Raw genomic sequence first — 24989 nt, forward strand, 5'->3', positions numbered from 1 at the left:
CTTCTCATATTCTCTCGGACCCTGCTCAGATAATACTTTGAAATTAACTTTTCGATGGTACTTAAAATGTCTCGGCTTTATATCGGCCGAGAATTGAAAAAATCGGTTCCTTCACTTTTTTAAATTGTCTAAAATATGGAAAACGTTTCTAGAAAGTTTGTATATTTGATTGAATGTTCTGATACTTATTTATTTCTTTTTGACTTTTACTCAATATTGAGTATGTCTTCTTAGATCTGTTTCAAGGTACTGTGTATATTATGTCAAAGAAGTAGGCCATCGACAGTGGGCTGACTCCGTGATAAAATAACCTAGAGTTATCTACCGCGTCTGCTCTCATGGCGCTCTATACAATATGTCTGCGCCCATTGAAACAAAATGTAAATTGATTTTTTCTTTTATATTTTTCGCGTTTTTAGGAGTATCATTGAGCGATGAAGACTTTGTAGCCTCCAAATTACAGGCAGAGAAGACACAAATTGCCAGGTTAGCGAATTAGCAGCAATTTATTCTCACAAGAAGGGACCGACACAGTTGATGAAGCTGACTCAGACTCACTATTGACCGAGAAAGTTCCCCTGGGTTTCTTCGGCCCTTGTCAGCAGGATGGAGGGCCTGACAGACAAGGACAGATGTCTAGTTGTTCGGATGGGGCGAAAAACAAGTCGGGCGATACACATTACCATGCACTTAAAAAAGCCCCTGAATGACAGTTTGAAATTCAAATATCTTAATATCAATATAAAAAAACATGTACATGTAAGAGTAATCTGTAGCATTGTTGTCCGAGCAAATTGCCCTTGTAGACATAGCACACTAGTTGCATCTTCAATAACCCAGTCGGTGCAGAAAAGTAGAGTATTATATCCAATTTCATTTCTGTTTGAATCATGGCGGCTTTATGCATAATATATAGGCCTACTCTTCAAAAAAAGTAGGGGATATTCAGAAACAATACAAAACTGCGGAAATGCACTGCTGTTTTTATTAGAGGTAACCAGGGGTGGTACTTTTTACCGCCGACTACCGCCGACCAATACTTTTACCGCTGGCCGTCGTGAAATTACCACCGACCAAATACCTTTTTACCGCCGACCGCATTGTAATTACTTTCGATCGTAATATAATTACCGGCGACCAAATACTTGTTACCGCCGACCAAATGCTTAATGATTCCTTGTTACCGCCGACATAGTCCATTATTTTGTTTATGTCATGGGTGGGATTATATCTTTTGAACACAGGTGCAGATCAAAAAGAACGACATTCCTTTAATATTTCCTGTCCTCGGCAATCTGCCGTAGCCAGGGTAAATCCGTAAATGCTGATGTATTTTACATTTGCCTCGGCAAAATTAATAGCTGAGGCCATTGAATCATTTCTTTATTTTTTTTTTATAAATACCAAAAGTTGTTATCAACAACAAATCATACAGCGCATCGGTTTAATTATCGGCAGATAGTTCCATGTCTTTCTATTTCTCTTCGAATATTATTTCCATTGTACAAAAACTGTTCAGAATTTTGCGTCTCGGTAACACAATTAATTTCTGAAAATCCCGGCCTCGTTTTGAAATTCACAGGGCAATGTATCCATAGGATTGTACTCTCTATTATTAAGTACAGGCCTAGATTAATCACAAGTACAACTCCATTTTGAAATCCACAGATACTGGAATTTTCTGATGGCATTTTGTAGATCTCGATCATGCCTCAGCCAATCAACGCTTGGAATTCTATTGTATGCTACACAGATGCAGTGAAAATGGTTAAATTTGGCGCAAAACTTGCCCGAGTTTTTCCCACAGTCTGCATAATTAACACACAAGACCCAATAATACATGCAATCTGCGATACCTCTTTTAACAAGTGATTTTTTGTTTTAAATACATTTTTATAAAGACGATAAACAATGTTTAGACATCCCAAACTGTTCTTATAAAAAATGTTACGATTTCAGTATCTTTCGAATACCCCCCCCCCCCCAAAAAAAGTAATTTAATCAGGAATATTATTGATGTGAACAGTCGTGAACAGTCAGAACGTGAATGAAATATGGAAATTATTGAGAAGCAGTGGCCTTTTTTCATAGTTTTTGTGTCAATCATAAAACTTTGAAAATGGACTTATAACCACAGAGCATTGGGATCAGATGCCACGTTATGAAATATTATCAATTAAAATTATGAAATAAAGTGTATTTATTTATAAATGTTAGTCACAGAGATGCATATAATTGACAGGGATGTAGGGCCTAATATAATTTATTAATATATATATAATATACAGGGTGATGATGCTGATGATGTGAAAAGCAATATTTACATGTACGAGTATTCTTTAATCGGTGATATTCATTGTGAATAAAATTTAGTAAACTGACAATCAATTGTTTCCAAATTAATTTTATTGTCTTCAGATGTCATTTTTGTTGCCCAAACTCAAACGATCGGAAAGGTCGCGCGTTGTTGTGATTGCAACACACGTAACTGTCAAAATTTGTCAACCATTGCCCCCTTCAACATATTAAGATGATTTAGTTCATCACGTGACATGTACAATGTTGTGATGAACTTAGTCGAAAATACAAGCAAAAAGAATTGACTTTTCAAGAGAGAACTTTTTTTTTGTTGAGATATTCAATTGTGAAATGGATTTTATTCAACCGGAGGCGATTTCAAACACATAGGCAAGTTTTTAATAACAATTATTCAGTAGTTTGTTCACAATCGACGAAATCCGTTTATAATTTACCACGGTTCAGACAGTAGTCATAATAATATGGTATCATTATAATTACTTGAAACAAAGACGTTAAAGGCATTCATAAGCAAAATGAGTTTATAACTATGTCCTCATAGATTGATTCACATCAAATCTACACTCAAAGCCATTAAATGCAAAATTTGAAGTTTTTTTACTGCAACAACTTTTAACAAATGTACATAACAAAATTGAGATATCAAGCATATGTGGATAATTTCATGAAGGAATTCACTACAAATGCACAAAACAGAAATGTCAGAGAACCATGAAAAAAAGCAGAGGTTAGCTGAAGTCATTATCGGGTATGTCCACCCTGAGCTCTTACACATTCCTGAAATCGCCTTGGCATGGACTGGCACAGATGTCTCACTACACGCTGTGGGATTGTTTGCCAATGATTTTGGAGTGCCTGTGCCAACTCTGCAACAGTTCAAGGTGGCATGGCTTGAGTTCAAACCCGTCGTTCAAGTTCATCCTAAAGGTATTCGATCGGGTTCATGTCAGGAGACATAGCGGGCCAATCCATAACATGGACATGATGATTGTTAAGAAAGTCTCTTGTCAGCCTGGCAGTGTGGGGTCGGACATTGTCATGCTAGAAAACCATCTGTCGATGGACCCCATGTTGAGTCAGCAACGGAAGCAACACCGGACGAAGGATGGCGTCAACATAATGTTGAGCGTTGAGATTGCTTGGACCACCACCAACTGTGACCGGAAGTTATGTTGATAGCGACCCAAAACATGACGCCGCCTCCCCCGAAACGATCCCTTTCCCCCAAGCAGTTACGGGCAAAGCGTTTATGTCGACGTTGGTAGATACGGGGACGTCCATCAGGAAAACTGAGGTTGAATCGGGATTCATCCGAGAAGATGACATTTCGTCATGGTGTGTTGCGCAGATACCCCTGATTTGTGGCCCATTGCTGTCTGGCAAGTCGTTGATGATGCAAAAGGATTTGACCTTGTAACCCTCGAGCAGCCAGACGTCTTCGGACTGTTTGAGGGCTGGTCTGACGTTGCCGCGTTCCAACAGTTCACCTCACAGTAGCAGTAGCTGACAGGAACCTGTTGCGCAGTTGCTGTAGTGGAGTGGATTGGTCAGTGGGGGGAGGACATCAAAGTGTATGGCGACGGCTACCTGTGAAACCCCCTGATCCAGCATGCCAATAGTTCTGTTCCTGTTTTCTTGTGTATGGCTTGGCATTTTTCCGAAGTAATGAATGTTGAAATTTTGATCTGTATTTAAAGGGCCAAAGTGCAGGGAATGCACAAGCAAAACATGTGACATGGGACTGCTTAAAATTGTGAAAAAAGACAAGTGTTGCGTTTACACGAACAAAGTACATTACCGAGAACTGATATTGGGTTCAAACACAAAATTCCACAAGTTTCACCTGTGTGCCGTAGGATAGGAAAGCCTAAGAAAACGTTTACCAGAAATATTTCACGAATTAGGCATTACGTTTATTATTTATTATTAAATGCAAGTCATTATCTGGATAACAGACTTTCAAATTTATGGGCTGTCCAACCCTCAGTCTACTAACTCAGGGACCATCAAACAAAACACAGAAAAACATTTGAGGCCTCTGTAATAGTAAGTGCAGGGGGGACTGCACCACACAAAATTTACACAAAAACAAATACACGGACAAGACATCATACTCAGGAAAACACAAACATACAGACAATTAAAAAAAAGTGAATGGATCCGGGGGCTAGGCATAAGCGTCCACTGCGGTATATGATGTACAGTATATGTTAGTGTCTGATTGACCAACACGTAAATAAAACGTTGACGGAATGTTACAGCCTGTTTATTCTATAATCTGGCACGATTTTGTTTATTTCAGTTGTCGGTATTTGTTGCAGACCTTATGGCACACAGAGATCAGTCATACACCATTTTCCTCCGCTCCTCTTATAGCTGATGTGGATGCTGACGGTGATTTAGATGTGGTTGCCTCTCCTTTCAGCGAAGTTTTCAATATCATTAAAGGTGAAACTGGACAGACTCTATCGAGTGGAAAATATCAATGGCCTGTACAAAACTTGAATGATTCAGTACATTCTACTCCTATTCAGGTAAGTTTAATTGCTTTTTGTCCCCCGCTTTTTGAAGAAAGGGTTTGTCTGTCCGTCCGCCTGTCTGTTCGTCACACAATAACTCTCTTTCTAATGGTGTAGGTGTTTATTAGGTTAATGTCTTGATGGAGTTCAAAGATGAGCATTTTCTGATTAGGGTAAGCAGAGATGAGCAATTTGATTGGTTGATGCTTTGGGACATGATAACTTTAGTTCTATATAAGTGAGAGTGATGAAACTTGGTGTATAGTTTTATTACATCAATACCTTGACTAAGTCCGATAATGAGCATTTTCTGCACAGGGTAAGCAGAGCGATAAGCAATTTGATTGGCCGAGACTTTGGAACACAATTATCTCTCCTTCTAATTTAGCTAGAATGTTCAAACTTGGTGTAGGTGTTTATTAGGTCAATACCTTGATGGAGTTCGAAGATGGACATTTTCTGCTTAGGGTAAGCAGAGATAAGCAATTTGATTGGTTGATGCTTTGGGACACGATAACTTTAGTTATAATTAAGTGAGAGTGAGGACACTTGTTGGTGTATAGCTTTATTACATCAATACCTTGACTAAGTTCGATAATGAACATTTTTTGCTGAGAGTGATAAGCAATTTGATTGCTTGAGACTTTGGAACACAATAACTCTCCTTCTAATTAATGTAGAATATTCAAACTTGGTGTAGGTGTCTATTAGGTGAATGTTTAAACTTCATGTACATGTAGATGTTCATTAGGTGAATGTTTAAACTTCATGTCTTGACTGAGTTCAATGATTGATATTTCGAGCTGACGATAAGCAGAGCTAATCGATTTGGTTTAATCTCACTGTGCCCCCCCAATCAACTGGTGTTATAGGGTAGTGGTGTGAAAATTTAAGTAAACAAAGGATTATAGACTGTATCCTTATTAGTACTGTTCCCCTAGTTAAAATTTAATTATTTTAATGATTAAAATATATAAGTTAAGTTCACGTGTCATTGGTTAACGAGTATCTTAAATATTATTCACATACCTTTCATTCAGACAGTACTCATAAATCAATCAAATATATGATTAGAAACTCACTATCATTATATAAGGATAGTTGTCACCCCCAATTACATTATATCTTTTAAATTGGCTCAAGTTCGCATAGGGTTTATTCCTAATTCTCAAGGAGGTCAAAATTTAGTTAATTTGGGGTATAAGTACAGAGTAAAATATACAAAACCCAATAGCACCAGCAGACTTTTACTGAAAATACAATAGTTCAATTGGATAATGGGGGACGATTGCCCCCTAAAAGACGATAATATAAAAGAGTAGAAGAATCTATTAATGATCTAAAAATTAAACTGTTAAATGGAGTAAAAAGTGCAATTGAATATACTCTGCCATATCACATTTAGTAGGGTTATGATTTATGTTTGATACATGTACATGTATTTGTTGTTACTTTTATGAAATTTATTGTGAATAAAGTTGTTAATTAGTTTAAACCTAGTAGTTTAAAAAAAACCAGACTATACTTTTAACACCATTGTATTCGATAATCCCCTTGCTTGATTAATCCCCCCATGAGAACAATAGCAGGGGGCACAGTGAGATGTCCCCATCGATTTCATTTGTCAATGGTTTGGGACAAGATAATCTTGATTCTATCTGATAGAGATTGGTGAAACTGAGTGTATGGTTTAATTGCTCGATACTTTTGAAAAAAAAAAATGTGCGATTAATTACTATGTGTCATCTTTTTATTTTGGAATTTCGGCGGGGAACATCAGCCTCACTGTTGGCTTGTTATTTATTAATTACCTTTTATTAAACATACACTGTACATCATGCAAGAACTAAATCTGCCTATTGCAGGTCTTTTTTTAGGCCTTCAATGTTATGTAAATTTTTAATTAGACATTAATTAACTTATCCAGGTCATAATCAACTCTTGTGCCATCTCTAGCCTGTGATGTTTATTGGATTAGGATCCGATTTGCTGTTTGACTTCCATTCATTATTTATTACGAAATGGATAATCAAGACTTATGTTTTTTATCGTACTGACTTTAGTAATAATAATCGAGACTAGGTCGAAAATTCAATTGCTAAAATCTCAGTTCATAGTGGATCAAATTGACAGAAATTTTCAGCAAATTCCCTTTACATTATCTACATGTAGTTTTTATATGAATGTGGATGTATATTGCCATTGTCACTGTCTGTGTGTGTGTATCGCCTACAGGCCACAATTCTTAAGTGATCATCTTGAAACTTTAAATACATACTTACATGTATTCCTTATACCCTAAGGATGATCCCCATTGTTTTTGGTGCATGTCTGACCCCCAGTGGCAGAGCCACGCCCATTTCTTGTATTTATTTGTTTGTCATCTACAGATCGCATTTCTTAAGGTATCACCTTGAAACTTTGCATACTTATTCTTTCTATCCTAAGGAACATCCCTATTGTTTGTGGTGAATGCCCAACCCCCAGGGACAGAGCCACGCCCATTTTCTTTTTGTGTGTCTGTATGTCACTTACAGCCCGCAATGCTTAATCGATTGTCTTGAAAACTTTTTTATACTTATACCTTATACTCTAAGGTTGATCTCTATTATTTTTGGTGCATGTCCGACCCCCTGGGACAGAACCACGCCAAATGTTTGTTTGTGTGTCTTTTGTGTCGCCGACAGGACGCAATTCTAAACAGATCCTTTTGAAACTTTGCAAACCTATTCCTTATACCCTAAAGATGACCCCTATTGTTTTTTGGTGATTGCCCAACCCCCAGGGTCAGAGCCACACCCATTTTTTCTTTGTGTTTCTGTGTGTTGCCAGGGGCAGAGCCACGCCCAATTTTTGTGTTTATCGTTTACAGGCCGCAATTCTGAATGGATCAACTTGGTACAAGCTTGGCATGATGTATTCCTTATAGTCTAAGGGCGTCAACTATTGATTTTATTGAATGACCCGACCCCTAGGGGCAGAGCATGCCTAATTTTTGCCTTTAGCTTCCGAAGGCCACTATTCTGAATGGATTATCTTGGAACTTGGTATACTTATTCCTTATACCCTAAGGACGGCAACTAGGTGATGCCTATTTATATTCTTCCATATCCAACCCGACTACAGACGGGTCTACAGACTGCAATTCTGAATGGATCATCTTGGAACTTCGCATATTTATTCCTTATACCGTAAAGACAGCAACTATTTATTTTGTTGAGCTTGCCCCGGCCTCCTGGGGCAGTGTCACACCCACTTTTTTGTTAATATTTTGTCTGTAAATTTGGCAAAACAAACCCAACGCCTAGGTGGCCTTCTTTGTCTCTTGTCATATTACAGACATTAGATATTTCATTCTCTTTATTTTAAAAAGTACCATATCATTCAAAGCTGGAATGTGGGCGTATATTGCAGCGTTAGCGATGCGCTTGTTAACTATTATAGTGAGAACTACCAGCTCGTTATCTAATCTCCTGTATCTTTATTTTTCAGTATGATTATGATGGAGATGGTTTATTAGACTTGGTATTTACAACAACTTCTGGACAGATACTTATATATGGTCATGATGCACGACAATTAGCACAGTTCCAAATACCACCAACTTTAGTATTGAGAGGCTGGTATAATCAAGTCTTGTCTGTACCATACTCTGACATCCAGAAGTTTATTCCTAAAGAAATCTTCCCAGAACAGGTATAATATAACATTTTTTATTTTTATAGCCTTGGTACCTTTAAGGGTATTTGATATAGCCTAGGGTACCATTAAGGGATATTTGATATAGCCCAGGGTACCATTAAGGGGTATTTGATATAATGTAGCCCAGGGTACCTTTGAGGGTATGAGATGTAGCCTAGGGTACCTTTAATTAAGGGTATTTGATATAGCCTAGGGTACAATTAAGTGTATTTGATATAGCCTAGGGTACCATTAAGGGGTATTTGATATAGCCTAGGGTACCTTTAAGGGTATTTGATGTAGCCTAGGGTACCTTTAAGGGTATTTGATATAGCCTAGGGTACCTTTAAGGGTATTTGATATAGCCTAGGGTACCATTAAGGGGTATTTGATATAGCCTAGGGTACCTTTAAGGGTATTTGATATAACCTAGGGTACCTTTAAGGGTATTAGACATAACCTAGGGTACCTTTAAGGCTATTTGACATAGCCTAGGGTACCTTTAAGGCTATTTGATATGGCCTAGTGTAACTTTAACCCGTTCACTGCGTATACCCGGTAGTACCAGGTATTATAAAATGTCGGTAAAATGCGCGTACCTGGTATTACCATGTACTCAGTAAAGCCCTCGCTAAAATTAGTACCGTAACTGAAAGTGCCATCTATTGTATTTTCTATACACTAGAACATATTTCCACGTGTTTCAAAGCGGCAAACCGTAAAATGGCGGAGTGCATAGTGACAACGTAGACGATGCACTCTCGGCGAAGTCGTGAATGACGTCTTGCTGACCAACACGTGGACAATTTCGAGGCGGGTGATACACATAATTCGTTTCCAGTTACTCGATAATGAAAGTAGTCAGGACAGTGATTGGTATTATGAAGTGTGTGATTTGTTGCGCGATGTTCCGCCCATGGCTAGCTATGTCTCCCGTGCATGATGAACAAGCCCAATGTGAACACAATAGCCCTGTGTCTGCAGTAGATTCTGACAATAATTCTGATGTTGATAATAATGCTGGCCTGCTGGATCGTAAAAGACATAGGCAATTCCTGAGTCCCGAACGTGTAGATCTATTGACTGACTATATTGATAATGATATGGGACTTGGGGATGAAAGTGAAAGTAAAAACAAACTATTGCAATCCGCACGTGGTCATGGCAGCGGGAGACGTGATGCGCGTGTTCGTGGCGGCATTGCTCATGGCTGCTATTGATATTTTTGTTCATTTTATATATCTTTATCAAAATCCAGTGAAAAAACAATATCTTTTAAGTATTTCATGGAGAAAAATTCGTTTTCGTGTTAGCTTTAGTGAGAAATGAGAAATCCAAAATGGCCACCATGACGTCACGTGACTACATTATTATGCAAATTTCCAAAATTCTATTTTTTCCTCTTAGCCCAACCCCATGCCCATCCCAACAGACAAAAAATTTTTTCATAAAAGCTTCCATAAGTACTGCTTGGCATTCAGTTCCAACCTCCCTTTTTTCCTCAAAAAAGAGTCTAGCACAGGCAGTGGATTTACGTCTAGCATTGAAAGGGTTAAGGGTATTTGAACAACGCCACAGTGACAGGGAAACCCAAACAGTGCTTGATAGATTTGCATGGGTCTTTATTAACAATGGAGGGGGGGGGACCTACGCAATGACAGATCTTATGGTGTAAAATGCACATCAGGAACACTTGATGACACTTTTCAATATTTTACTACGGTAAATGTAGGTAACATGATATTTTGTTTTTGTGTTTGTAATAATCAGTATTTTGTGATTTTATATGTTTAGATTGGTGATTATTTACCTGTAGATGGTCATGTTTTTAGCACAGTGCTTGATAGATTTGTATGGGTCTTTATTAACAATGGAGGGGGGGGACCTACGCAATGACAGATCTTATGGTGTAAAATGCACATCTGGAACACTTGATGACACTTTTCAATATTTTACTACGGTAAATGTAGGTAACATGATATTTTGTTTTTGTGTTTGTAATAATCAGTATTTTGTGATTTTATATGTTTAGATTGGTGATTATTTACCTGTAGATGGTCATGTTTTTAGCACACCTGTATTAGCTGATGTGGACAATGATGGTGAAATAAGGGAACTTGTTTTATCCGTTAGTTATCTCTTTGATGAAGAAGACTACAGGTGAGTTGGGGTGTCTGTCTGCTTAAAGTAACAAAGCACCATTTGCTTTTTTACGCTAAAATATCAAATGGCTCACGACTTAATCAATTCTAATATGTACTCATGATCAGATTGATTATTTAACATTTAATTAGGAAAATAAAATCAAAATACCGGCGTGATTTCAATCGGGTTAAAACAGGCCTGTCATTAAATTTATGTTGACAACAAAATGGCGGCATAGATGGATGCAATTTCACTTCTGTATATCTCTGTAAATATTGAATTCAACCATTTAGGAGATAAACACCTCCAGTTTCGCATTTAGAGGGGTGATATTGTCCAATAGACATTTCCTGAGATCATAAGGCCCAAAGATGCGTTGTAATATAAAATCTCAGGAAATGTCTAATGGACAATAACACCCCTCTAAATGTGAAACAAAAGGTGTTTATCGACATTGTAACTTGCTATTTTTTAGGATTTTAAAAGAACTTATTTTATTGTGTAAATTTCAAAATTCATCAAACTGCAAATCAGTTTTTGATAACGTAAAAACCACAGAAATCCATTTTGATGTAATGAAAATGTTGTGACGTAACAGGATAATTTAGAGGGGTGTCATTGAGTCAACTGGCGTGGTTTTGAATCCCCGGTTGTATGTGGCAAGGAGTAGGGTCGCCTGTCCGCCTCGTTGGTTTTCTCCGGGTCCCAGTTTCCACTCACTGTTTATGACCCCTACGCGCAAGCAAATTATTGAAATAGAATTGTACCATGTGTTGGTCTCAAAGTGGCCTAGTTTGTGCTGAGGGGATGTTAAACCCTCTCTCTCTCTCTCTCTCTCTCTCTCTCTCTCTCTCTGTGTTGGCAGAAACAATTCCTCATTAATTTACAGTGTTGTAGGACATAGGGTCTGGCAAGAAACAGAATCTAGTCATTTGGGTGGTATGGAAACCGATGCCCTGTGTACAAAGTGGCGTGCTTGTTAAAGAAACCTTTAGACAAGTAGGCTTTAGCACCTCTGTCTGCGTGCAATTGTCCTCATACAGTAGCACACCATTGAGCAGAAAAGTACAACGTTAAACCCCATTTCATTTCTGTTAGCTTATAATTAAGCGCCTAAAAGAAAGGCAATGTCACAGATATATTCCTAAAAAGTATCGACCAACATTGTTGGATCAGGAGAGATATATGATACAAAGGAAAACAAAACAGCCCATCATAATCCCAAATCTCACCCTGAACGAGAAAAAACTGATGCCAGCCCCTGTCCTTAAGGTCAGTTGAAAAGAAATTGTATCTTTCTCAAACATCACTGCCCTCCTCAGACATCACTACCCTCCTCAGACATTGCTACCCTCCTCAGACATTGCTACCCTCCTCAGACATCACTTCCCTCACAGACATCACTGCCCTCCTCAGACATCACTTCCCTCACAGACATCACTGCCCTCCTCAGACATTGCTACCCTCCTCAGACATCACTTCCCTCCTCAGACATTGCTACCCTCCTCAGATATCACATCCCCTCACAAACATCACTGCCCCTCTCAAACATCGCTACCCTCCTCAGACATCACTTCCTTCCTCAGGCATCACTTCCCTCCTCAGACATTGCTACCCTCCTCAGATATCACATCCCCTCACAAACATCACTGCCCCTCTCAAACATCGCTACCCTCCTCAGACATCACTTCCCTCCTCAGGCATCACTTCCCTCCTCAGACATTGCTACCCTCCTCAGATATCACATCCCCTCACAAACATCACTGCCCCTCTCAAACATCACTACCCTCCTTAGACATCACATCCCCTCACAAACATCACTGCCCTCCTTAGACATCACATCCCCTCCTAAACATCACTGCCCCTCTCAAACATCACTACCCTCCTTAGACATCACTGCCCCTCTCAAACATCACTGCCCTCCATAGACATCACTGCCCCTCTCAAACATCGCTACCCTCCTTAGACATCACTGCCCCTCTCAAACATCACCGCCCCTCTCAAACATCACTACCCTCCTTAGACGTCACTGCCCTCTCAGACATAAAATTGAACCATATATGTTAGTCCCGAAAAGACTTGGTTTGTGCCGAGTGGACGTTAAACCCCATTTCTCTCTCTCTCTCTCTCTCTCTCTCTCTCTCTCTCTCTTCTCCATAGCATATGTTAATCCAAAATATTGGTTTTATAGGCTAGAAAAAGGACAAGAAAAATTGGAAGTTTTACAACATCCTGAATTGAGTAAATATCTGGTTGCTGGGGTAATGGTTGTTGATCTGAAAAAGCTAGAAATTATCTGGAGTGTTGAACTAGAACTAACCCAGGTAAATTTTACATCATTTTCATATAAATAGAAAAGTGGGTAAGATGCTTGCTTGCTAGCCTGGAGATCCCGTGTTCGATCCTTGCATTGGCCGAGAAAGTTCATTGAGATATTCCGACATGGTTTCCCTTTGTCAGTGGTGCAGGACAGAGCACCTGACAAGAATAGCTGTCTTATCGTTTGGATGGGACGAAAAAACAAGGACGCGTGTATAGGCCTACATTGGCATGCACATAAAAGATCCCTTGGCAGTTGGAATTCGATATAAGAGTAGGCCATAGTGCTGCTGCCCGGGCAAAATTTCCCTCATAGCACACTGTATGGCGTATGCCCGTCTTCATTAGCCCAGTTTAGGAGCAGAACAGTAGGACGTTAAACCCCATTTCATTTCATTTCCAGCGCCATTTTGCCATTTGATTAAAATACAGGTCTATACTTTTTTTCGGTTTTTTTGTACTTCGATAGCCTCCACAACATTGCGATTTGACTAAATGTAGTTGGGGGGTCTCATCATATATATATACACAGATCTATATTTCGTTCCGTATTTTTCTGCTTTCTTTGTTTGTACTTACTGACATAAAATTGTACCATGTGTTAGTCCCAAAATGACCCCATTTGTGTTGAGTAGACATAAAAACCACAACTTTCGCTCTTCTTTTTTTGAAGGTTTTTGCTGAGCTTCCAGCGTACAATCTATTTACTCCAACTGTCATTGACCTTGATGGAAAAGCTGGTGACCTTGAAATAGTTGTCGGAACATCTACAGGAGGGGTACATGTTTTGACCTCAAAAGGTCAACAGAGAAAAGGGTTTCCTTATAATGGAAATCCCCTTCATGGCCAGGTAATAGATTTATTAAAAAATAACACAGGTTGAATACATTGAGGTAGCCTGACTGAGTGATCCCTCAAAATATTTAGGCTACATCCAGTTAGCTTGACTGGGTTATTCCTAAAAATATATATATGATATATCCAGTTAGCTTGACTGGGTTATTCCTAAAAATATATAGGCTACATCCAGTTAGCTTGACTGGGTTATTTTTAAAAGTATATAGGCTACATCATACAGTGGGGTATCTTGTCTTGGCTATTCCTGAAAATAACATAGTTATGGAGGTTGCAACACCATACATAGTGTTTCCATGGGAGACCAAAATGTCAAAAGCAAATTTTCATTGCATAGCAGGCCTGGAAGTAATGGTTTTAGATGTACCTGACAAAATGTCAGGCACTAATGAAATAGTGCCTGACATTTTCAACTAAGTGCCAGACATGTATTAATAATATGAATAAGAAAGACCAATGAGTGTCAGTCAAAATGACAGACACCAGAGAGGTTTAATGCCTGACAAAGCCTGAATCTGTGTCTGACATTGTCTGTGACAGATGCTTTATTTCCAGGCTTGCATAGGCTTCGGTAACCAAGTCATCACGTGTTACTTATAGATATATTATGGGAGATTAGATAAAGAGCTGGTAGTTCTCACTATAATAGTTAAAAATACATTATGGGAGATTAGATAAAGAGCTGGCAGTTCTCACTATAATAGTTAAAAATACATTATGGGAGATTAGATAAAGAGTTGACAGTTCTCACTATAATAGTTAACGATACATTATGGGAGATTAGATAAAGAGCTGGTAGTTCTCACTATAATAGTTAAAGATACATTATGGAAGATTAGATAAAGAGCTGGTAGTTCTCACTATAATAGTTAAAGATACATTATGGGAGATTAGATAAAGAGCTGACAGTTCTCACTGTAATAGTTAAAGATACATTATGGGAGATTAGATAAAGAGCTGGTAGTTCTCACTATAATAGTTAAAAATAGATTATTAAAGATTAGATAAAGAGTTGACAGTTCTCACTGTAATAGTTAAAGATACATTATAGAAGATTAGATAAAGAGTTGACAGTTCTCACTGTAATAGTTAAAAATACATTATAGAAGATTAGATAAAGAGCTGGTAGTTCTCACTATAATAGTTAAAGATACATTATGGAAGATTAGATAAAGAGCTGGCAGTTCTCACTATAATAGTTAAAAATAGATTATAGAAGATTAGATAAAGAGATGACAGTTCTCACTATAATAGTTAAAAATACATTATAGAAGATTAGATAAAGAGTTAACAGTTCTCACTATAATAGTTAAAGATACATTATGGGAGATTAGATAAAGAGTTGACAGTTCTCACTATAATAGTTAAAGATACATTATGGGAGATTAGATAAAGAGCTGGTAGTTCTCACTGTAATAGTTAAAGATACATTATGGGAAATTAGATATAAAGAGCTGGCAGTTCTCACTACAATAGTTAAAAACTAGATAATGTAAAGGGGATATGCTGAAAATTTCAATCAAATTGATCCACTCTGAACCGAGATATTAGCGATTGAATTTTAGGCTTAGCCTCGGCCATCATTACTAAAGTCGGTAAAATAAAAAAACATAGTCTATATTATCCATTTTTGGTTTTAATCATGAATGATTCAAATCCAGTAAATATTGCAGGCTAGCGATGACATCGCTAGTTGATTAAGGTCTGGATCAGTTAATTAATGTGTAATTAATAATTTAGATAACATTTCAGGCCTAAAGAAAGACCTGCAATAGGCAGATTTGGCTCTTGCATAATGTATGTTTAATAGTTTATATAACATTTCAAGCCTAAAGAAAGACCCCCAATAGGTAGATTTAGCTCTTGCATAATGTATGTTTAAGCTGGTCACCATAGTAACGAAAGCATATATTAGTCTTTCATGAATATTTTGTTTTTCCTTTCAGATAACTGTAGCAGATATAAATAACGATGGTAACTTGGAAATGGTTACCATAGATACCAGTGGAAATGTCAACGTCCTAACCTCAGATGGAACCAGTTTGTGGGAATCGGAAATATCTGGAACTTCTTCTCCTGGAAGTAGAATCGCTGATTTAAATAATGATGGCATTCCTGATATAATTATTCCTACTAATAATGGGTTCGTATAGGATGATTCGTTAAAACATTAATAATAATAATAATGGGCTAGTATATATACAATGATGTACGTAATACAAGGTGGGGTTGGGTGGCCGAATGGTTAACGCGTGCGCGTTGTATCATAAAGTCTGTCATTGAGTCAGCTGGCATGGTTTCGAATCCCCGGTTGTATGTGACAAGGAGTAAGGTCACTTGTCTAACCTCATGAGTTTTCTCCGGGACCTCCATTTTACTGGACCCCTAAGCACTAGCGAATTATTGAAATAAAATTGAACCATATTAGTCCAAAATGTCCTAGTCGATGTCGAGTGGATGTTAAACACCATTTCTCTCTCTCTCTCTCTCTCTCCATATCCCAGTGAAATTGTTGGTTCTATTTTTAAAGGGATATTTAAATTTTAACGGGAGATTTTCATTTGGTCTGACATGGTTATCAAATTCTTGTTTTACATTTAGACATTGATGGGAAGAAAGCAATGATTGGTTGAAAAGAATTGCATTGTCTCCGATCAGTCAAAATATTTGGTTAGGTAATACGGAAAAGAGTATTGTGGCAACAAATGATAAACCGCTTCATTTAAAAGTCCATAAGGTCATAAATTTGTTAATTCTGTTTCCAGTGATATTAATGTATTTCTATGTTTTCAGTGATATTTTTGTATTTCCATATTTTCAGTGATATTTATATATTACTATGTTTTCAGTGATATTTTTGTATTTCTATATTTTCAGTGATATTTATATATTACTATGTTTTCAGTGATATTTTTGTATTTCTATATTTTCAGTGATATTTATATATTACTATGTTTTCAGTGATATTTTTGTATTAAATGGTACAAATGGGGATGTTCTACCAGGATGGCCAGTCAAGTTTAATAGTAGAATAACGGCTAATGTTCTCTTGATGAAATTCACACCCAGAGGTCCACCTGATATTGTAAGTACAATTATTCATTCAATGTTGTAAAGACTGAATGATTTTTTATTAAAATGATAAAACTCCCAGTGTTGGCCCGTAAAGCTTTTCAAGATTTGCTGGCGGGTTTCCCCCTTGTCAGTGGTGCAGGACAGAAGACACAGCAAGAAAGGGATAAAGAATCCTTGATAGTTGGAATTTATTATGAGAGTGGTGTGCACATAAAAGATCCCTTGACAGTTGGAATTCGATATGAGAGTAGGCCATAGTGCCGCTGTACGGGCAAATTTTCCCTCATAGCACACTAAAAGGCATATGCCCGTCTTCATTAGCCCAGTCGGAGCAGATCAGTAGGACGTTAAACCCAATTTCATTTCATTTCTTTATTAGTTCAGTCGGAGCAGATCAGTACATACAATGTTCAACTGTCAGCTGTCCAGGCAAACTTTCCCTCATAGCACATTGTAAGGCATAGCCCAGTCGAAGCAAAACAGTAGGTCGTTATTTCCTTTCAAAACAATCATTGATGTCTTGTTTCCTTCCTTGCTAGGTATTTACAACAGATGATGGAAGTTTACATATTCTAGCCGGTGACCAACGTTGTAAGGTTCACATTCCAATTGGTGAAACCTCGTTGGTGGAAGTCTTGTCACATGATCTTGTGATAATGTCGGAAGGGGTGGAGTTATTAATTGCGACGAAGGATGGCTCGTTGATTTGTCTTGGATCGGGAATGGAGACGCCACCTGAAGCGTGGATCGGAGAAAAGATGGTGAAAAGAAATCAGATGATTGCTTGGCCGTCTGCTACTAAATCTATTAATGATTTTAGTTTTTTTCCTAAAAAGGTAAAGGTAAAAGTTATAAATTCTGATGATAGAACCACTGTTATAATATATCGTCACATTTAGAATATCGGGAACGAATGTAAGGGCATACTCCTCGCAGTGTTTTGTTTGATTAGAGGTAATCCCACTTAACACTGCTGTAAGGGCATACTCCTCGCAGTGTTTCGTTTGATTCGAGCTAATCCCACTTTACACTGCTGTAAAGGAAGCAAATTTCTGTTCCAAATTATGACTGGTCAATTTTCCGATTAACAACCAATAACTAAATAAATATGTTTACATTATGTTACATCATGATTCACAGAATTAACCAGATTTATAACGCCCAATTAACCAGTGCATAGCAGAATATTGCAGAGAAACTAATTGCGTTACAAACGAGGCTATCAAACGGCTACAATGTAAACAATACTTTCACCATTTTTGATACCTTAAATCACTGTCCAAAGTTTTAGGGGAGACCCCAGATTAAACGAAGGGCTGTCATGTTGCTGTACTTGGGATAGATTTGATTTAAGATAGATTTGATTGAACGGGAAGAATAGACACACTCCCTCAAAAGCTCAAGTATCAGAAGCCAATCCATCGATGACCAGAGAGGGATTTCTCGGGCCATTGCTTCAGGAATTTTGAATGTTAAAATAAACCTCAAATATTGTGTGTCGGATAGATTTTCTTCTGACCCTGAACTACGCTATAACTTGTGGAAAAACAGCTACTGGGCATGGTTTAGAAGACTATTCTCTTAATATTATCAACCTACTATTGTAGTAGCTGTGTTTTACCATATGTATGTATTATAGTTTATTTAGACAATATTATTTTTATTTTTCAGCCATTTGTTTATATCCCATTCCATATACGTCACATTAAAGAAGTCACAGGCAGTTCGTTTTGGTTTGAGTTTGAAATAATTGATGATTTGATCACCGGAAGGAACTCAGATCAATATTTTGTAAAGGTTTGTGCCTTGTTTTATCGGATTTTGTTTATTCATCATCTTGTGTTTGTTTATTCATCTTGTGTCTGTTTATTCATCTTGTATCTGTTTATTCAGGAGCCGCTGTGGTTCAGTCAATAAGACATATCTAACAACACTCTCTAAATTTTGTGGATCCATGATGGCTCATTGGGTAAGACGTGGTCTCGCAAACCTGTTCACAGAGAAAGTTGATCAGGAATTTTCGTTGTGGTTCCCCTGGTCAATGATACGGAGGGCCAGGCAAGGAACAACGTATAGTCGTTCGAATGGGACAAAAAAAAAAACGAGGTCCTGTGTACTCAATGAAGAGCACCTAAAAGAAACCTTGGCAGTTGGAATTTTGATATAAGAATAGACGGTAGCGCTGTGTGTGTTCGGTCAAAATTTCCCTCATAGCACATTGTATGTGGTATGCCTGTTTTCATTAGCACAGTCGGAACAGATCCATAGGACATTTAAACCCCATTTCATTTCATTTCATTTCACTAAATTTAGCTCAAATGTTATATTTTTTCAGTGAACTTCAAACATTAAGACCTATTTCAGATATCAAAATTATAATTATTTTATTTAAAGATTTTATATGGTAGAAATCTTCTGGCTTCCTACACCTATAATAAACCGGGCGTCTACAGAGAGTATATCAAAGTTTGGCCTAAACCAGGACATGGTCATGTGACAATTTATGTAACCAATCGTTATGGACAGGTTTTTATGGATACATTTGGAATACGGTAAGATTAGTCACCAAAATATATCAAAGATCTGATTACCCCATATAAAGGGGGGTTGGGTGGCCGAATGGTTATAGCACGTGTTTGATGTATCAAACGGCCTGTCATTGAGTCAACTGGCGTGGTTTCGAATCCACGGTTGTACGTGACAAGGAGTAGGGTCGCCTGTCCAACCTTGTGGGTTTTCTCTGGGTCCTCCGGTTTCCTCCCACTGCTAAAGACCCCTACGCGCAAGCAAATTATTGAAATAAAATTAAACCATATGTTAGTCCTGAAATGACCTAGTTTGTGTCGAGTGGATGTTAAACCCCATTTCTCTCTCTCTCACCCCATATAAATCTACAAGAACTATTAGATCCACAGATGAACAATTTCTGTATCAACCATCAGTGAATCTTGATTATCGCGCTATATAAATAGAAGATTATTAGGCCACACAAAATAAATGTCTTGTTTCTCGGGCAACTGACAGCTGAAACTGTAGGGAGGGAGGGCGGTTTCTTTTTTTTTTTTACTCATTGATGGTGCAAAATAAAATTTGGCTATTGCTGAAAATTGTTGGGGCGGGAGGGCGGTCTTTCTTTTTTTTTTTTTAAATGAGAAAGTCATTACTTGTTTACGTTTTTGCTTTCCGTTATATTCAACTTTATTGTACATACTTAAAACATAAACCCAAAATCAAGTCTACTAAAACACTGAGACTGAACACTGACTGAAAGGAAAATAATTTTCCATATTTAATTCACATAATTGAAATTGGTTTAAAATAAAATTCCATACGACTATGTAATAGCCCTCCATAAAGACAACAATATTTTTAAAAACTAAGCCTCTTTCACCAGGTGTATCAAAAATAATAATCATGGTAAACAGTATTTAAAACTAAATCTAGTATCGCCGGTTTATTTATAATTATTTACCGAATTCCAACCAATGCATGTCACACCGTGTCATCGGTATTGGAGATTGCCGGAAATACTGTTTCTTGGGATATTCGGTGTGTTTCTCAGGATATTCGGTGTGTTTCTCAGGATATTCGGTGTTCTATCCGGTGTTTATATTGAATGGCTATTTAAATCTAACTAACAACTGGTCAGTAAAACCATCAAATCGGTAATCCAATTATTATTTTCCGGATTATCGAAACTACCGTAAATGTGCTAATAATGACCCAGATTCTAAGGTATGCATTATGACGACTATCGTCATCGTATCGTATTCTTAGCTATAATTAATTAACCTGTTCTACGGTTCATTATTTTATCAATAGGATTTTCCAAACAAGGACCGACTGAAGCCGGCAATAATGAGCCGATTACGATCGAATGATTGAAATATTGTCGCCAATGACTTTTAACACGAATCAAATTCTAGTTTATCAGGGGAGGTAATTAATATCACGTGATACAAAATGGAGGTTCTTTCGATATCAATAAAAAAGGCAAATCTGCCAAACTTCGCCATTGTTCGGATAAAAAAGACAGCATGTTCATCTGAATCAGTTTTAATACATTTGAATAGATATACATGTATGGCGGATGTAGGTACATGCGGGATATTTTTTTTAAGACTTGCTTGTCGATGTGCGGGCGGGCGTTACATATTTATTTTTTTTCATCAAGACTAATAAATAGACTGCACGCGCAACCAATTTTGCGTGCGGGCGGTGCCCGAGAAACAAGTTATTTTATTTGTGTTGCCTTATTATTATGATATTTTTATAGGATTATACATAATTCATGGCTATCTTACGTGGGTTGGGTGGTGTAAGGTGCTCATGGGTTTTCTCTGGGTCTCCTGGTTTCCTCCCACTGCTAAAAGGAGAGAAATGGGGTTTGACTTCCACTTGACACAAACTAGATAATTCCAGGACTAACACATGGTTCAATGTTATTTCAATAATTCTCTTATGGTTAACCATCTAAATAAGTGGGAGGAAGTCCTGTGTACACATTGGTGTGCATGTAAAAGAGCCCATGGCAGTTGGAATTCGATATATGATTGTAGCGCCGATGTCCGAACAAAATTTCCCTCATAGTACACTGCATGGCGTATGCCCGTCTTTATTAGCCCAGTCGGAGCAGAACAGTAGGACATTAAACCCCATTTCATTTCATTTGTTTATTAGCCCAGTCGGAGTTGATCAGTACATACCACGTCTAACCCCATTTCATTGCATTTCATTATTAGAAAGGTGTGCTAGTTGTCAAATTTATTGAGATTTCCAGAACAATATCTGTTCAGATATAAGATTAGGCCGCAGCGACACTGTCCTATCACACTGTATGGCGTATATCCTAGACTAGTCAGAGCAGAACAGTAGGACGTTAAACCCCATTCCATTTTATTAGAAAAGTGTCCTAGAGTAGTTCCGATATTATAACCTAACTATTATACAATTTCTTTTTTATCATTTAGTTTCAACCAGCTTATTCTTCAAGATCTTCAATGGTTACTTCTAGCTCCATTCATTGCCATGGTAACCATATTACTCATCAATCACGGTTTTCCAGCCAAAGATCTACTTCCTGTTACGTTTCAGTCGAAGACAAATTGAAACCTTGGTTATGAAAGATACATCTTGTGATACATCTTTGTATCATGGTGTGATTGGATATTTACGAGAGAATTAGAACTTTTGTTTTGTATTGTATCTTGCCCGGAGTCGCGGTGGCTTAGTAAGTAAGAAGTTGGCTCGCTAATCTGGAAGTTATGTGTTAGATCTCAATGTTGACAGAGAGAGTTCATTGGGCTTTTCTGGCGTGCCCCCTGCTTGTCAGTGGTGCAGGACGGAGGGCCTGGCAAGGGACAAAGTATAGTCATTTGGAAGGGACAAAAAACTGAGATCCCATTTACACATTGACGTGCACGTGAAAGAACCCTTGGCAGTTAGAATTCATTAGCACAGTCGGTGCAGAACAGTAGGACGACATTAAACCCCAATTTCATTTCATTTCATTTTATGTTTATGAGAGAATGTCACCCGTTGTGATAACTGACCTTTGTATTGCATCTTAAAATTTTCTGGTATAATTCATGACATCAAAGATATAATAGTATCTATGATGTGTAGAAATTGGGGGCTTGGATGGCCAACGGGTTAGCACGCATGTGCTGTATCATAAGGTCTGTTATTGAGTCAAATAGCGGGGTTTTGATTCCCCAGTTGTATGTGACAAGGAGTAGGGTCGCCTGTCCAACCTCGTGGGTTTTCTCCGGGTCCTCCGGTTTCCTCTCATTGCTAAAGACCGTAAGCACAAGTGAATTATTGAAATAAAATTGAGCCATGTGTTAGTCCAGAAATGACCTAGTTTGTGTTGAGTGGACAGTTAAACTATCTCTCTCTCTCTCTCTAACTCTCTCTCTCTCTTTCTCTCTCTCTCTCTGTAGTAATCATTGGTATTAATCATATATTGAAGTATAATAATTAAAATTAGATCGGTCTAGCATTATTTCCTTTGATTTCCGGGCATTAACTATGCAGCTATATCGAGAGTGTTTTCAAATTAGATTAAATGCAACAACTGAGACAGGAGTTCAGCCATCCATGTGCAAAATTATAACTGTTATTGTTGTAGATCTAGCAGTCAATTCTGTAGATCTAGCCGTCAACATCATATATCTGTTATTGCTGTAGATCTAGCAGTCAACATCGTAGATCTGTTATTGCTGTAGATCTAGCAGATAGAACTGTTGTTGCTGTAGATCTAGCAGTCAATATCTTAGAACTGATGTTGCTGTAGATCTAGCAGATAGAACTGTTGTTGCTGTAGATCTAGCAGTCAAATCATGTATCTGTTATTGCTGTAGATCTAGCAGATAGAACTTTTGTTGCTGTAGATCTAGCAGATGGACCTGTTAATGCTGTAGAGCTACCAGATAGAACTGTAGAACTAGCAGTCAACATCATGAAGCTGTTCATTATATGAATGAATACCCATTGTAATTTTATCATCTGATGTAAATATTTGTATTTTGTTGGGAATTTGGAAATATTTATAACAAGTAGTGGGAGCTATTGTAAAATTAATTACATATTAAAAGGTTTTTCATGTATCATTTTCATTTTTATAAATAAATTTAATATGTATAAAAATGTATTTGTTCTTGTTTGTAAGTACATACCACTATAGTATTATGCACTTTGAGACATTTACATATCTTTATGGGCAGTCGTGGTGGGTCTGTGAGTAAGATGCTAGCTCCTGCTAACCAAGAGGTCCCAGGTTCCCCCTTGTCAGTAGGGAAGAAGGGAGTGCCTGACAAGGACAATGTATAGTCATTCGGTTGGGACGTCAAACTGATGCCCCATGTACACATCGGCGTGCAGGTAAAAGATCCCTTTGCAGTTGGAAATCGACATAAGAGTAGACAGTAGCTCCGCTCTCCTGGCAAATTTTCCCTCTCAGTACACTGCATGATGTATACTCATCTTCATTAGCCCAGTCAGAGCAGAACAATAGGAGGTTAAACCCCATTTCATTTCATTTATATTCTACATTCCTGGAGGGTGTCTTGCTACATATAGCTTTATACAGTGTTGTAGTTCTAAAAAGGAAACGTATTTTGAAAAAAATACGCAAATGGTGGGGGCCGTAGAGGAGGGGGTTGGGGCTGGTGGGCAAAAAACTTTCTTTTCACTTACCAACTCGACACAAACCAGGTCATTTTGGGACTAACACATGTTTCAATTTTATTTCAACAATTCTCTAGCACGTAGGGGTCTTTAGCAGTGGGTGGAGACCAGAGAAAACCTACGAGGTTTAACAGATGACCCTACTCCTTGTCACGTACAAGTGGAGTATCGAAACCACGCCAGTTGACTCAATGACAGACCTTATGATCAAACGTGCACGCGTTAACCATTCACCCACAGAAACTTTAGCACTTTATGCTAATCTGGCATTAACACATACTATTTTAAATTTTTTTCTAAAAACAGCTTAAATATCAGAGAGAGAGAGAAAAAAAATGGCGTTTAAGGTCTACTCAACACAAACTGGGTCATTCCGGGACTAACAAATGGTTCAACTTTATTTCAATCATTCGCTTGCGAGTAGGGGGTCGTTGGCTGTTGGAGGAAACCAGATGAGCCGGAGACGCCCCGCCTCCCTCTGTCTCTCTCTCTTTCTCTCAGTTTGGTTTATAACACACAATCGTATCTGAAATCGAAAACAGGAAACAGGATGCAGTCTCACAGGATCTTGTAATGTTAAAATTATGGTCTACGCAATTTTTCTTTTAACTAATCAGCATTGCGATCTAATTGTACGGATGTAAATAATTAGTTGCCGCTAACTCTTACTTTTTTATCACTCGAATTTTAAGTATCGTCATCAGATATTTCCGTATAAAACTGGTAATTGTTTGTACCAAGCTCCCGAGTTTTAAGTTATAGCTAGGTAGGGGTGTACATAACGATTTTGTTTGGGGGAGGGGGGGGGGGGTGTTTAGCAAAAGTGCGACCGACAGAGAGAGAGAGAGAGAGAGATGGGGTTTAACGTCCACTCGACACAAACTAGAT

At 37.9% G+C, this 24989-nt stretch overlaps 1 protein-coding gene across 1 annotated transcript; it reads left to right on the top strand.

The window, feature by feature from the left end:
* Window positions 1-338: 338 nt before the first annotated feature.
* On the top strand, window positions 339-23547 carry LOC126822581 (uncharacterized). The gene is made up of 12 exons (XM_050551541.2): window positions 339-486; window positions 4622-4853; window positions 8331-8534; window positions 10552-10679; window positions 12856-12988; window positions 13657-13833; window positions 15785-15981; window positions 16800-16923; window positions 17453-17749; window positions 18585-18710; window positions 19308-19465; window positions 21884-23547. Exons 1-12 carry the CDS (start codon window positions 356-358, stop codon window positions 22020-22022), a joined length of 2046 nt encoding a protein of 681 aa, XP_050407498.2. The 5' UTR covers window positions 339-355; the 3' UTR covers window positions 22023-23547.
* Window positions 23548-24989: the final 1442 nt, after the last annotated feature.

Source organism: Patella vulgata, chromosome 5, assembly GCF_932274485.2.
Source record: "Patella vulgata chromosome 5, xgPatVulg1.2, whole genome shotgun sequence".
NCBI classification, from domain to species: Eukaryota; Metazoa; Mollusca; class Gastropoda; family Patellidae; genus Patella; species Patella vulgata.